The following is a 16,463-nucleotide window of genomic DNA, read 5'->3' as shown; positions in this document are numbered from 1 at the left end:
TTCATTTGATTAATATGAAATATCCTTCTCCATCTCTTTTAATTACTTTGAATTTGAAGTCTATTTTGTTAGATATAAGAATAGCTACACCAGTTTGCTTCTTAGGAAAACATTTTCCTGACCCTTTACTCTGAGGTAATGTCTGTCTTTGAAGTTGAGATGTATTTCTTGTATGCAGCAGAAGGATAGGTTCTCTTTTCATATCCATTCTGTTAGCCTGTATCTTTTTTCTTAGGAAATTGAGTCCATTGATATTAAAAGATGTTATTGTTAATTCCTGTTATTTTTTGTCATGGTAGTGGTGATGGTAGTGTATGTTTCCCTTCTTTGGGTTTTACCATAGTGAGATTATCTATTGCCTGTGTTTTCATGGAGAAGAGAAAGTGGGAAGTAGCCTTGAATGTATTGGCACAGGAGATCACTTTCTAAACATAATACTGGTAGCATAGACACTGAGAGCAACAATTAATAAATGGGACTTCCTGAAACTGAGAAGCTTCTTTAAGGCAAAGGACATTGTAAATAAGACAAAATGACAGACTACAGAAATATCTTTTTCCTGCAGGAAAAGATCTTCACCAACCCTACTTCTGACAGAGGGCTTATCTCTAAAATATATAAAGAACTCAAGAAACTAGACATCAAAATACCAAATAATCCAAATTAAATTTGGGTTACAGATCTAAACAGAATATTTTCAACAGAAGAATCTCAAATGGCTGAAAGACAGTTAAAGAATTGCTTAATATCCTTAGCTATCAGGAAAAATGCAAATAAAAACAACTCTACAATACCATCTTACACCTGTCAGAATGGCTAAAATCAAAAACCCTGATGACAGCCTATGTTGGAGAGCATGTGGAGTAAGGGGAACACTCCTCCCTTGCTGGTAGGAGTGCAAACTTGTACAGCCACTTTGGAAATCAGTATGGTGGTTTCTCAGAAAACTGGTAATCATCTACCTCATAATCCAGCAATACAACTCTTGGGCATGTACCCAAAGGATGCACATTCATACCACAAGACACTTGCTCAAATATGTTCATAGCAGCATTATTTCTAATAGCCAGAACCTAGAAACAACCTATAAGTCCCTCAACCAAAGAATGGATAAAGAAAATTTGGTATATTTACACAGTGAAATATTTCTGTAAAAAACAAGGTTATCATGAAATTTGCAGGCAAACAGATGGAACTGGAATAAACTTTCCTGAGTGAAATAACCCATACCTGGAAAATCAAACATGGTATGTACTTACCCTCTCTGAGGAGTGGATAGGGGATGGGTGGGGGAGAACTGTTCTTGGTATTTACAATGGAAAAAAAACTTTTAAATAAAAAAGACATGGATGAATCTTGTCAAATGTTTATTTATTAGTCTATCAAGATAATAACATGGTTTTAATTTTTTTGTCCTGGTAGGAGGTAGGTATATCCTACTTATCAATTTTCATTAATTATCCCTAGGTATTTATTATTGCTATGACCAAAATACCTAACTGAATAGCTTAAATGAGAAAATATTTATTTTAACTGATAGCATCAGAGGAGTCAGGCAATGGTTTCCAGTCTCTGTTTCTGGCCATTGTGAGGCAAAACATCATGGTTGCTGAGGACTTTCTTTATCCTACCTTGTCTGGGAAGCAGTGTGGGACAGGGAGGTGATGAGGACAAGAAGCATCATGAGATATATTTCCTTCAGCTCCAGAACTTTTCAGAGGCTTCCAAGACAGACATGACTTGGTGATCATGTGTTCAACACATGACTCTGTGAGAGGCATTTCATATTTAACTATAACACCCCACCCTTGGACCCCAAAGGTTCAAGACTACCCCATAATACAGAATGCATTTAGTCACTCTCCAGACTCTCCAAGTTCTTATCTGTACTAATATTCTTTAAAAATTCTGAATTCAAAGTCTCTTCTAAGACTCAAAGGAACTTAAGCTGTGATTATGCTCATTTGGCACAGAGTAAATATTCTCAAGATGAAAAAGGAAAATACCATAATAACAAGGTGTGATGGGACTGAAGAAAGACAAAACACAGAGGAAGATTTTAAATCCTGTAGTTCTATGTGTAGCATCTAATGCATCTCATGTGATGTAAACAACAGACATAGAAAGACAAATATTCTTTCACATATTTGCATAGTAAAAAGAGAGAACAGTGTTTGCCCTGTTTGGAAAGAACTAGGAAAAAGCAGAAATGAGGTGATAACAAATCAACATTTTAGCTGTGCAAGATGATTAAACTTTAGAGATATAATATACAAGCTGGTTTCAGTTAACATACTGTCTTAAACATGCCTAGTAGGTAGTTCTCATGAATACTTATGACAAAAAATCATATGCATCATATTTGAGTTAATACATATGCAAACTAGCTCGGTTGCAGCAATTCAGGTTTTATATGTCAAAATATTAACTTGCATACATTAAACACAGGCAGTTTTAGTTTACTAATATTACTTCAATAAAGCTGAAAGGAAAGAAAATAAATTGGTTTTGTGCAATGTTAAGTGAGGGAATTTCCTTCACAAAGGAGTAGAGCTGCTAGACTGACTTCATAAAGACTTCCTGTTTCTGGTGCCAACTTGCCTTGGCTTGGCTCAGGTTTATTAATTTGAATTATGTACTGTGACTGAGCTGGCTGCTAGTTTAGCTCTGCCCTTCTCATTTCTCATCACACAGAAGCATTGGCTTCCATGGTATTATTTCTGGGAACCTGGAGGAAGTAAGGACATGCTGACATTTTGAATTGATTAAATCACGTTTGGGTGAGTAATCTAATACTTTGCTTACAGTGTGATAGTGACTATTTGTAGGGTCTAGTCTGTAATTTTTTTTATTTCTAATTTTCCTAGTAATTGGCTTCTAATGTGTATTGTTCAATAATAAGAAAAGTTTGGGGAACGCAGTTGGGGAAAGCTTGTGAATATCAATACTTTTCGTTTCACAGCTCAAATGCAAATAGATGCTAACAAAGATAGTTTCAGAATACATGTTGCTTTCTCTTCTTTTGGTTATTACAGCACTAATGAAAACAGAAAACTCAGATGCTTGCTCCTCTTTAAGACAATGATTTATTCTTATTTTCCCACATCATCCAAACTCTTTAAACCAGCCTCCCTTGGGTTCAATGTTTTACTTTCTTAGAAATCCAAGATGCTGCAGTCAGTGATGGACAAATCTGATGATGACAGAAAGGACACATTCCAGCCTTACATGTAGACATACATCTGTATTATAAACAGGAGCATGTTCCTTATAACAGCATTCTTTTTTATCAGCTGTGATAATTTTAACTATAGATTTTTAATTTAGTGTACCATGAAGTGATCACGGGGAGCATGCCTATAATACTTCTTCAACAAGATATGGTTTTATGTTAATTATCTAACTCAGTGAAGACAAGCTGCTCTTCTCAGTGTGGCAGAAGTGCTCCAACATAATAAGTAATAGTGGAAAAATCTGTGGATATTTATTCCTTACTAATGGAAGCTGTGCAACCAGTGGTTTCAGGAGAAAGACAGGATGGAGGGGGGCATATCCATTTCTAGCTCATAAACTTTCCTGTCTTCATCATGGCTGGCTCATTAAACAAATAATAGAGTTGTTCTAAATAAAGGCTGGTTGACATCCATAGGATAGAGCACCTTGTTCACTTGATTATTGAGGCTTCCTTACCAGTAGCAAACCTTTTTTTTTTTTTTTTTTTGGTTTTTCGAGACAGGGTTTCTCTGTGTAGCTTTGCGCCTTTCCTGGAACTCACTTGGTAGCCCAGGCTGGCCTCGAACTCACAGAGATCCGCCTGCCTCTGCCTCCCGAGTGCTGGGATTAAAGGCGTGCGCCACCACCGCCCGGCACCAGTAGCAAACCTTGATCAACCATGCTAGTTATACATGACTATAATAAATATATGTAAAATTTCTCAATAAGTCAGAACACAACTCACAACATGAACAGAAGTGTTCACATTTACACTCAACACAGTGGTAAAATAAACATTTAGTATTAAAGTCACTTTTGCAAACAAATCTTTCACTTAAGTAGAGGATTATAATTTGTTTTAAAAGGGAAGAATACACATTTTTTTTCTTTCCTGTGAAGTCTTGACCAGAATTAGTTAGTGAAGTACAAGATAACTATGTTGTAACATAAACCATGCTCTATTCATGGAAACCATTTGTTAGAGATTCAGATACAGATATGATCCAGTCCAGGAGTAATGAGAGAAAAGAGTTCACCATGGAGAAGGGACTTTTTTTAAAAACAATTCTTTAAAAAATAATTGATTTATTTATGTGCGTATCTGTCTGTGTTTGTGTATGCCATGCAAATGCTAGTACCTGCAGAAGCCAGAAGAGGGAATCAGGTTCCCTCAGATGGAGCTGTAGTGAGTACGGGGTTGTGAGCACTAGAAATGGGTGCTGGGAACTGAACTCCAGTCTTCTGGAAGAGCAGTGAGTGTTTTTCATTACGGGGTATTTCTCCAGCCCCAAAAGGTCTTTGTAATGACTTCATTGAAGCCAATGTTTGTGTTGCTTACTGAAGACTGCCTTTTTGACTAGATAAACAGCTCTAGTTGTGTAATGCTAGAACATGAGAGGAAATTAAAAGGGGATGGTTTACTTTTTATAAACTGCTTATTGTAATGGCATCAAACTGTAGCAGAAGGTTTCCCTGATCCTGCCCTGCCCTGAAGTAGGGACAAATCTCTCCCTCCCTCTTCCTGCAGTTGCTTGGTCCCAAGGAAACACATAGAGGCTTATATTATTTACAGACTGTATGGCCTATGGGTCAGGCTTCCTGCTAGCTAGCTCTTGTATCTTAAATTAACCCATTTCTATTAACTTATGCATTGCCACATAGCTTCACGGTTTACTGGTACTTTTACATCTTGCTTCTTCTGGTGGCGGCTCTGCGCAAACTCTGCCTTTCTCTTTCCTGTATCTCTTAGATTTTTCTGCCTACCTCTAAGCTGCCTTGCCATAGACCAAATCAGCTTATTTATTAACCAAAGGGAACAACGTATATTCACAGCATACAGAAAGACACCCCTCAGCATTTCCCCCCTTTTCTATCTAATCAAAAAGGAAGGTTTTAGCTTTAATATAGTAAAATTATATACATCAAACAGTTATCAAGCAAGAATTGCAGTTACAATATCTAGACTATTTGCATTTGGCAAAATTAAAGAAAATATTTTATCATCTATCCTATATTTGTGAGCCTAAAGTTTCATAAATAATTTATCTTTTATCAAAACCAAGGGGAATAACTATCTAGTATTCAACTACATCAAAGATCCCAGAAGGATATAATATTACCTAAGTAAACAGGAAGAGCATTGTAAGCAACTTCCAAAAATCTAGAATGACAGAGACAGCTGGCTGCCTGGACAGTCACCCAAAGTTTCTCTTCAACGTTGGGGCATACATCCTCAGCCTATAGGCCTAGAGTTTTTTAGTTGCTTCTCCCTGTGTCCTGCAGAATATCTGGCAGTCTCCTCTGTGAAGCATGAACTTGAAGGACTATCTTACCTTGTTTTGGCAAAATTTAATAGTCATTTTTCCATTGGTCCTGCATGTTCAGTTGATACAACATTTTGTCAAGCAGTCCAGGCAAGAATATTTTCTTGCCCAAATGGCTAAATTTTGCCAAAAAGAAACCAAATTCCACATAGAGCATTTTCAATTCCCATCTTCCTTTTTGAAATAGATTGGTGCTGCCAGGAGCAGACTTGTCTCACTGTCCAGAAAAGTCAAAGTTTTTAAAAACATTTTAAATGCCATATTCTGTAAGTCTTTGAAGTGTTTAAAGATTACCTACCTAATTGAAATATACCTTTATATACCTAAAAACCTTAACTAACATGACTATAAATTTGATTATCCTATATAACTATTAATCTGTATTTCTTTATTATATATTATAATTTTAAATGAGCTGCATAAACATAATACCTTAAACAAGAGAAGTATACATACAGTATAACAAAATTAACTTTAAATTTGTATCAATAAACTAAAATCCATAGCAACATAAAACATTTTAAACAAGTTGTTGCTCTTTAAAAGTAGATTTAATAATCTACCCTTTTATAATATCATATCTATATCTTACATTTCTGTATCATCTAACCATTCTGGCCAGGTATTGAATGACTTCATTTTTATTCTTTAAAGAAATTGTTTTGTTGTTATTGAGATAGGCATTTACTAGATAGTCTAGATTGCTTTCGAATTCACTATGTATCCCAGGATGGGCTCACACTCTTAGCAATTCTCCTTCCTCAATCATCAAAGTTCTATGGTTCCATGTGTGGGTCAACCCATTCAATTTACAGCTCAACATCCTCCCCCTTCCATGTTCTCATCTTCCCTCTGTGTGTATATTTGAGGTATATGTTCCATTATCCGTTTCATGCTTGTGTCTTAAAATATAAAGTCAGCTGAATAAATGCCAGTAATTTTAAACTTGTTCATTCTCCAGTCCTTTTTTTGCACAAATTCAGTGTTTATTCCACCTTTCTGTCATATTTCTGGATCTTTCACCAATGTTCCATAAAGAAAAAAGAAAAGCAAAACAAATAAAAAACTGAAATCAGAATCACTAAATGTTATCAAATAGGGAAATAAATTAAAATCTACAGCCATCAGCAAGAGTACAGCAAGGAAAATATGAAAAGAAATCAAAGATTCCTAGAAAACTGTACTGAGGCTCTTATATCAGCAAAAATATGTTACTGCATGGAGTGGAACAGAAACAGATCTTTTTTCCTGCTAAGGTAATATAAATACACATTCTTTTTTTAGTGCTGTGGAAAGGTAAATGTGATTGTAATGGTAATTCCTATCAGCTGTTACAGAGCATGCCAGGAGCACATTTGTGGACTCTAGAGATGACATATACTGTAATTCTTTGATTGAGAGATAGTGGACACTCTAGAAAAAAAAATGAACACAGAAGTAAAAGACAAAGGTGAATGAAATTTCTCTTATATCTTAGCAACATTTACATGGAATGAAACTTCAGTGTAGTTATTCTGCTCTGATGAGGCTTTGCTTCAGCCCCCAATCTCAATTGCTTGTGACAATACTCTCCTGTGAGGATACTTAGAGGGTGTCTTCTTCGACAGAAAACCTATTTTTAATGATGGAGCTGCTCTTCATTGTAGCACAAATTGCTAAATAGTCTCATTAGAAAAAAAAAAACAACAGACCGGACACAGATATTGGGATGAAAGCTGAAAGATCAGAGGAATATAACAAGCCAGCCACATGTTCTTACCATTAGGAAATCCTCAGCCCAAGAGAGCTACTTCCTGTGTACTCACACTTTAGATAACTTTCTGTGCCCTGCCATCTTATTTCCTCTCTCCAACTAGCTACATCACTTCCTCTTTCTGCCCAGCTCTATCACCTACTGTTTGTCTGTACAGACCTATAGACCTCTGTTGTTAACTAGTACTGGGATTAAAGGTATGTGCCACCATGCCTGGCTCTGTTTCCAGTATGGCCTTGAACTCACAGAGATCCAGATGAATCTCTGCCTACTGAATGCTAGGATTAAAGGTGTGTGCTACCACTGCCTGACCTCTACATTTAAAATAGTTGCTGGTTTTGTCCTCTGATCCCCAGGCAAGCTTTGTCAGAGCACAAATAAAATATTGCCACATGCCGGGTGGTAATGGCACACACCTCTAATCCCAGCACTCAAGAGGCAGAGCCAGATGGATCTCTGTGAGTTTGAGGCCAGCCTGGTCTACAGAGTGAGATCCAGGACAGGCACCAAAACTGCATAGAGAAAGCCTGTCTCAAAAACATCCAGAAGTAAATAAATAAATAAATAATAACCACACTTTATAGTGTCTTATTGGAACTGATAGCTAACCATTATCTTTGAAGCAAGTCCTAAGCTTTCGTTTTATACACTTTATATGTGTGCGCTTGCTTCTCTGTTTTTACACTCAGGACTCCATATTGCTATCTTATCATCATTAGCTCTGCCATTAACAAGAGCTTCACATACATCATCACTAGAGTCATCAGAAGATTCTCTAATAAGGTATAGCGTAGTCTAGCCAAAAGTGATCAAGCTCATTTTGTGTCTGTGTTTATATCTCATCTTTCCACACAGGCTCCATATTATCATTAAAAAATCATTAGTCACAGTAAGGCAATTAATTACTATACAACTGAATAAGTTTGTACAGGGTCCTAAAGTCTTCCACAGTGTCAAACTTAGAGATCAGTTGAAGGCTTGCTTGCTGAGTTTGGCTTTTTATCATTTTTTTAATTTATTTAAATATTTAATACGGTTCTCTGGGTTAGTAACTTTCTGATTAGTGGTTTTTTTTCTCTCCAGTAGGTAGAGAATTAGAGGTAGGGGTGGTTTCCAGTTCCACAGTCATCTTAGAGATCTCTCTTCCCTTCTTTTTGTTTTAATTATCTTTATTTTTATCTTTATATCATTTCTAAATATGCTCAAAACCCCCAAATCTCCAACCTTGAAACCATTATATCCTGAACTTTTTCTAGTTTATAACTTAAAAATATTAAAAGATAAAACTCCTGACATATATGTATATGCTGTATGTACTATATATCTATGTAATGTGTTTAAAAACATTCTGAATTATTTTTACAGGTTTTCAAGTGTTACTTGGTTTAATTGAAGCTTCATTATAGGCTAGAAGAAGATATGTGGCATTGTTCCATTATAACTCAATACCAATGTCACCTTTTAATGCTGCAACTTAAAGTGTTTCAAAGTGATTATTTGGTTGAACTCCACAGCTCCCCTCTGGCACATCGCCTTTATTTCTGGAAGAGTAAACCAAAATTTCATTTGTGTTGTATAGGTCAAGATTTACTTCCTTTTTTTTCAAATAATTTTGAGATTAAGCTGCTCTATTGCTCTTAACATTCTGACAGCATGGGACTATAGAGATGGCTTAATGTTTAAGAGCACTTGCTGTTCTTCTGGAGAGCCCATGTTTAATTCCCAGCATACATGGTGGAGCACTACTGTCTGTAGCTACAGTCCCAGTGAATCTAACCCCTTATTCTGGCCCCAAAAGGCACTGTAATCATGAGGTGCACAGACATACATGTAGGCAAAACATTCATACATATAAAATAAAAATAAAGGTTAAAATCTTTTGATTACTTTATGTAAGAATTTTATTGAATATATAATTTAATATAAAGGTAATTTGTATCTGTAAATTGAATCACTAGTATTATACTATCTGTGACTACCATATATTTACTCAGCTATACCGACATAATATCTTTAAACTCTGAAAATATCTAATGCATTTTTAATTTTATTGAACCTGGAAGAATACCATTTTGTGCCCATTTATATTAAGCAGTTTTCCTATTGATTTCTATATATACTATAATATTCTCTATATTTATTTAATTTCCTCTTTCTTTTACTATAGCTGAGGTTTTCTCCAGTACTGCCTGGGTCATGGCCAGGACAAATCTCTCACCCTCCAGTCCCGCAGCCGCTCAGACCCAACCAAGTAAACACACAGAGACTTATATTGCTTAAAAAATGCATGGCCATGGTAGGCTTCTTGCTATCTAGTTCTTCTATCTTAAATTAACCCATTTCTATTAATCTATGAGTTGCCATGTGGCTCGTGGCTTACCGGTACCTTACATCTTGCTTGTCATGTCAGCGGCTGGCAGCATCTCTCTCACTCAGCCTTCCACTTCCCAGAATTCTCCTCTCTCCTTGTCCTGCCTATACTTCCTGCCTGGCTATTGGGAAAACAGTGTTTTATTTATTAACCAATTAGAGCAACACATTTAACATACAGAACATCCCACAGCACTTCTTCTTTTCTTTTTTTTTTTCAAAAAGGAAGGTTTTAACTTTCACATAGTAAAATTACATATAACAAAACAATTATCAAGCAAGAATTACAGTTACAATATCTAGTCTATTTATAATAACTAGTCTATTTGTATTTGCAAAATTAAAGAAAATATCTTATCTATCATATATTTGTGAGCCCAAGGTTTCATATCTAACTTACCTTTTACCATAAGTAAGGAAAATTATAACTATCTAGTTTTCAACTACATCAAAGGCCTCAGAAGGATATAATATTACCTGAGAAATGGGAGAAGGACACAAGCAACTTTTGAGAGTCTTGCAAGAGTAGACAGAGACAGCTGGCAGCCTGGACAGTCATCCAAAGTTCTTTTGTAAAGTTGGGGCATCTGTCTTCAGCCCACAGACCTAGAATCTCGCAGTCACTTTTCTCTGTGTCCAGTAGAATGTCTAGCAGTTTCCTCTGCAAAGCAGGAACCTGAAGGACCATTTTGCCAAGCAAAGTTCAGTGGTCACCTTCCTATGAATCCTGCATGTCCAGTCAATTAAGCAGTCCAGGCAAGAACTGTTTCTTGCCCAAATGGCTATTTTTGTCAAGAAGAAGATAAACTTCATATAGAGTGTCTTTGATGTCTATCCTCCTCTCTGAAGTAAATCCGGTGCTGCCAGGAGCAGACATGTCTCACTGTCCAGAAAGTCTAAATTTTAAACATTTTAAATACCATATTCTGTAGGTCTTTGAAGTGTTTGAAGATTACCTATCTATCTGAAATATATCTATGTATACCTAGAAAACTGAACATGACTATAAGTTTGACTATCATAGAAGATTAATTGTTCTATTACAATTTAAATGAGTTGTATAAACATAATACCTTAAACAAGAGTAAAAGTACACATACAGTATAACAAAATTAACTTTAAATTTGTATCAATAAACTAAAATCCATAACAATGTTTTAACAGAAAGTCAATAGAAAGACAGACACACAGGAAGTAGGCCTCTTTTGGAGGGGAAGGACGGCAGCAGCAGTGAAGGGTAAGAAAGGGTTTTTAGTATCAGCTCTTAGCTACTACTCTGACCTCTTGGGCTTTTAACTCTGCATTTGGCTTTGTGTTTCTTATTTAATAAGACTGTTACATCTACATTTTACAGTATTTATGTGCCACTGATACCTTTGTTTTCTCATGGTGATGGATAAAAATATTTAGTTCCCAAGAATTAAAGACTAAGATTTCAAAGACTTTTTTCTTATACAAATGATATTTATAATAATTTTAAGACAAGTTTTTAAAACTATATCAAGATAAGTAAGGTCCCTTAGTTTCTAGTTTCAAAGACTCAGAACATAGTCCGCAGCATTTCCCTATGTCATATCATTATGACACCTTTGGGGATTTCTTCACTGTAGCCATTTTAAATTTCCCAGATCATAAAATAAATAACAATATTGCTTCATGTTTTATTTTCAGGGAGGGTCAAGTCAACCTAAAACTCATAATTACTTGAGCATTATTGGTGGAACCCTAATGTTAAAGATGAGTTTAAACAAACAATCCTACATAGAGGTGGGGTGCTGCCTTCAGATTTCTCTTGAAATGGAATGTACGTGTCAGAGTGGAAAAATAAGCTGTTGGGTGCATCCATTCCCCAGAGTTCTCACAGAAAGCCCTACTGACTGTCATCTGTCCATAGCACATCTCATAGGGACTGTTTTAATAAAAGGGACACAGCTGATTGATGCTCAGATACCCTATTTAGTCAGATGATAGTCTTTCTACATTGGTTGTCTTTATTTATATGTCCTCTACTTTCTTTGGTGAAGGATGTGAGAAACTTTAAAGCAGTTTTTAAATGGTCCATCATGGTCATTGCTCATTTGCTTGGTCATATGCTCTGCACAGTATGCTTCTCTTTATTCTTGACTTCAGAGTCATTTTATTCTGTCAAGATATTTTGTTTTTATTTCCCTTTGATTTCTTTGATATTTTTAAGTACTTAAGCAAAGAAATATATTGTAGATCTTTATTACTTCAGATAGTATATTCCCATTAATTTTCATTAGCTTAAAATTAGTAAAGAGAAACAGATAGAAGTGTACTGAGGACCACCATGGCAAATACATACTGTTCATCATTTTGAGTGCCTGATAATAATGAAGAATGTGATTCTGATAATGATGAAGAATGTAATCATTCTGTTTTAAAGTATAGCTAAAATAAGAGAAAGCTAATTTGTGTATTTTACAGGGAGAGTAGAAGCCAAAATTTTCCTTAGTAACAAAAATAATTTTTAAAGATCATGACTATAATCTGCCACATATAACTTTGCTGGTTCTAAACACATGGATGTGTGTGTGCTTGAAAATCAAGAGATTCTGGGATCCAGAAGAAGTAAAATCAATATGTTGAGATACCCACGTTCAATGTCCATGAATCAGTTCACAAGTTGACAAGAAATGGAAAACACCTAAACATCCACTGAGGGTTGATAAATGAGGAAATATGTCATATATGTGTACTGAAATAAAGTCCTATCTTTCAAAAGCAGAAAATCCCAGCATTTGTGATACACTAATGAACCTCGATGACATTATGCTAAGTGGAATAATCCAACACAGAGAAACATACATGATCTTCCTTACACATATAATGTATAAAAGCTGAACTCATATAGGCAGAATGTAGAATAGTGTACGTTAAGTGATACTGTGTGGGTTGGGCAATACTGGGCAAAGCATATGACCAAATTTTCAGCTAATCAAGATGAGTGAGTTTTGGAACCTGTTGCATAGCACGGTGACTATACTTAATAATAGTGTATAGAGTACTTGACAATTTCTAAGACAGTAGATTTTAAATTTTCTCATCACCCACACAAAGGTAAGAATTTTAGCTGATAGATATCTTAATAATTTGACTATAGAAATCATTTCACAAGATCAGGGTGTATCAGGACATTGTGTTGCATACAATTACTCTGTGTGTGTGTGTTTGTGTGTGTGTATGTGTGTGTGTGTATTTGTCAGTAACACATCAATAAGGAAAAATAGGACATGAATACATTAATGGAGTTGTACTGAACATTTTCTTTTGCTATTTTACTCATAGTTTAATATATTTGTTCTTGCCCTAATTTCATTAAATGTATCATTATAAGACAATGTAACATCTCTTTAGTCTTATCATTGACGTTTATATTATTGATTTGTATCGGTCATATTTACATGTGATGTAATATGGTGATTGTGTGTCTTGGTTTTCTGAAGGAACTATTTTGGCAGATTTTGTTCAGAAGTAATTTTCTAGGTTGACTTTGGTTCCACACATGCACAATGTAATTAGGTTTCTGTGTCTGACTTGTTTTGTGAAATATAATGTCCTCCAGTTCTATCCATTTTGCTAAAAATGACAGGATTTCATTCTTATTTATGGGTGAATAATGCTCCCTTCAGTGAGATTAATCTCTGGAAGGCATAGAGCCAAGTACAAAACAAGATAGGATGCTAGAAGAGATCGCCTCAAGGGGTTGACAGTAGTCATTAAGACTTCCTTGCAAGGGGAATTTTCTCACAAGACAGATTTTCAGAATGGTCTCTTGTGTTTCTCTGTGTTGTCATGATTCTTACTGCCCCAATATTGATATCATGATTACAATTTCATTTCCCAGGTGTGATGCAGCCTGCAGCTTCGTGTTTAGCTGGATTCTTCATGGCCTTTCTTCTCTTACAGATCACCGTACTCACCCAAGGTAGAAACATCCTCCCCATTTTATTGACTAAATTTGTTCTTTGACAATTTCACACAAGCTTACAAGGCATTCTGCATATTCTCCCCACAAACCTCTCTAATTCCCATTTCACTCTTGTCATCTCTTTTCCCGATGACATGTCCCCTCCTCAGAATCATGCTTTTTGTTTGTTTTATAACCCACTGATTCTAATCAGGATTGTTTGTGTGTCCACAAGTTTGAGACTATCTTTTGGTGCATGGTGGACACAAACAATAGAAGTCAATGACCGTCTCTGCCTTAAAATCCATCAGTAACCAATAGTTCAGTGTTGATGGAAATATAAGACCACCACTCATGGGTATGAGTAATTTTCTGAATGATGATAATATCAGGCTCAGTCTTATGAAGGTCCATTGCAGGCTACTGAAGCTGCTGCGAGATTGTGTTTACAATGGTTGTGTCATTCTTTAAGACAGCATTTTGTAGCAGTTTTCCCTATCACCTGGCTCTTGCATTTTCTCTGCTTCCTCTTCCCCATTGTTCCCTGGCCTTTTACTATCATTTACTGTATCTTGAGCATCCACAAGTCTCTGTATTCACAATACAGTAGCATAGGAAGGCCAACAATAGGCTAATGGGACTTCATGAAATTAAATAGTTTGTTAGCAAAGGAAATTATCAATAAAATGAAGGAGCAGCCTTTAATTCTAAAGGCTGGAAGGCAGAGACAGGTGGATCTCTGTGAGTTAAATGCTTCCTTGGTGTACATCAAGAGTTCCAGGCCAATCAAAACTACATCAGGAGACCCCCATCTCAAAAACAAAACAACTAAACAAAACAAAACAACAAAAAAGGGAATATTTGTAACAACAATTCAAGAAAAAGAGACCAGAAATTGGAGAGCAAGGGGTGCATGAGAGGGGTTAGAGGGAGAAGAAATGAAAGAAATTACATGACTATAATGTCATAAGTAGCAATATTATCTGCAATATGTTTTTAATGAGGAGAGAATTGCATCACTTTCTCCCCTCCAGGTGCTCTCGGGTATCCTGTGTTCAATTCTTCTTATGTCCTTCCCCTAATCTCAAGTTGATAGCTTCTTTTTCTTTAATTATTATTGTCATGCACAAATGTATAAATATAATCTGTTGATTTTTTTCTGCTATTTGTATGCATATTGTCTCAGAGCTGATCATTCTGCATTGGACAACCAATGAAGGGGCACCTTCTCACAGCAATCATTAGTTGCTTGTACTTCTTTGTCTGGGGTTGGATCACTCAAAAATTTCCTCCTTCAACATTAATATGCCTGTTGATATTACCACTGTTCCAGTCTTGTTTACTAGTCATCTCTAGGAGAGACTGTCTCAGTCCAGACCTGGCTTTCTGGCTCTTACAATCTTTCCACCTTCTGCTTCTGCTATGTTCCCTGAGCTGTAGAGCAGAAACTATAATATAAATGTAGCTTCTGGGTTGGGCTCCCCACAATCGTTTGATCCATACATATGTCTAGCCACAGTTTCTGGGATGGTCTCCATCTTCTGTAAAGGGGTATTTGTTAGATGAGAGGGTAGTAGCTTCACCTGAGGACATAAATTTTAAAAGATCTAATAGATCCATTGTGAAATGTCATCCTTTACATAGTTATGAAATCATGAATTAATATCCCAAATGAAGCTAAAATAATTTGCAATTTATATATCAATACCTGAGATTATATACAGAGAAATACACATATACACACCAAGTATAAAACAAATATGCACATATGTGTGTATATGTACAGAAATGCATGCAGGGATATGTGTATGAAACCACTTATGCATCCAAGTATTCTTCTCAATACTTTCAAATGAACCATGTACATGTTTTGCAAATTACTTTTAAAATATGAGTTTTAAGTAATTGTATATGAATATTTTGCTATTACTTTTATATTTGTGGAGAATTCTGTCTTATGATCACTCAAAATCACTTTACCTGTGTTCTTGCATATAGATCTACTGAACTATTATGGTGAACCATAAATAATAATGAAAGATATGTTGAAGAAACATATACCATTAAAATAATAATGAAAGATTTATTATTTCAAGATATTGTACATAATTTCAATACTATAATTTAAATTATTACATATGAAACTTCACATAGGTATAATGTGTATATGAAAATTTTAGTATTGATCTATCAGGTCACATGTAACTCTGCATCATCCCTTGTAATTTGATTGCACATAATTGAATTGATTGAGCTTTCTAGAGAGTGCTGACACCTCTGTGTGTACCTAGAAAACTTCCCTTTACTTTGATTTGGCCCTCACAGTAGCACAATCCACAGCATCCCCTTCTGTAGTACAGTTGTTGCAAAGGCAGATGATAAGCTCCCTTCTTAAAGAGCTCCCCCAGCTCCTACAGGCCTCCAAACTGCTCAATGCTTCTTTTCTCTCTTCTTGTACTCATCCTGATATGAGATGGTTTGACCCAACCTCATCTTTAGCAACTTGGGCTGAGAATTCTGATCATCAATCATCACCTTAAATTATTAAAGGGGATAAAATAATTAGTTCCTTCCCACAATAAGTAAATGTTATAGAAGCAGGTGCATTGAGTATCTCTCTGCACCTAGTTGGTTCCCCGTTTTGAACAGCCAGTGAATGCTTATTTTATTGGGTTTTTAATTATTTTGGGAAGTAATTTTATAGTTTATCCACTCTTAGAGTTGGTCTTCAGCAAGGAAGTTGTTTCAGTTTTCACATAATTCTTCATTACCACATCACTTAGAGTTTTCACAGCAAGAGCTCTAAATGTATTAATATATTATTTTTAAAAATTTGTTTTAAAAACTATGTTTATTTGCTATTTGCATAGTA

At 35.6% G+C, this 16,463-nt stretch overlaps 1 protein-coding gene across 4 annotated transcripts in view; it reads left to right on the top strand.

Annotated features, from left to right (window-relative positions):
* Positions 1-2,596: 2,596 nt before the first annotated feature.
* The window catches only part of LOC102905253 (selection and upkeep of intraepithelial T-cells protein 10-like), a 44,256-nt gene continuing 30,389 nt past the window's right edge, over positions 2,597-16,463 (top strand). For 2 of the 4 annotated variants that reach the window (XM_076564784.1, XM_076564782.1), the window contains exons 1-2: positions 2,598-2,780; positions 13,529-13,609. In XM_076564784.1, the coding sequence (XP_076420899.1) occupies positions 13,534-13,609 (76 nt within the window). In that variant the 5' untranslated portion in view covers positions 2,598-2,780; positions 13,529-13,533. Of the gene's footprint in view, positions 2,781-10,824; positions 10,898-13,528; positions 13,610-16,463 lie in introns of all 4 variants that reach the window. The other 2 variants (XM_076564783.1, XM_076564785.1) reach the window with 2 other exon arrangements.

Source organism: Peromyscus maniculatus, chromosome 2 (genome assembly GCF_049852395.1).
Source record: "Peromyscus maniculatus bairdii isolate BWxNUB_F1_BW_parent chromosome 2, HU_Pman_BW_mat_3.1, whole genome shotgun sequence".
Taxonomy (NCBI): domain Eukaryota; kingdom Metazoa; phylum Chordata; class Mammalia; order Rodentia; family Cricetidae; genus Peromyscus; species Peromyscus maniculatus.
Note: the sequence above shows the minus strand (reverse complement) of the source record. Positions and strands in the feature narration are given on the sequence as shown.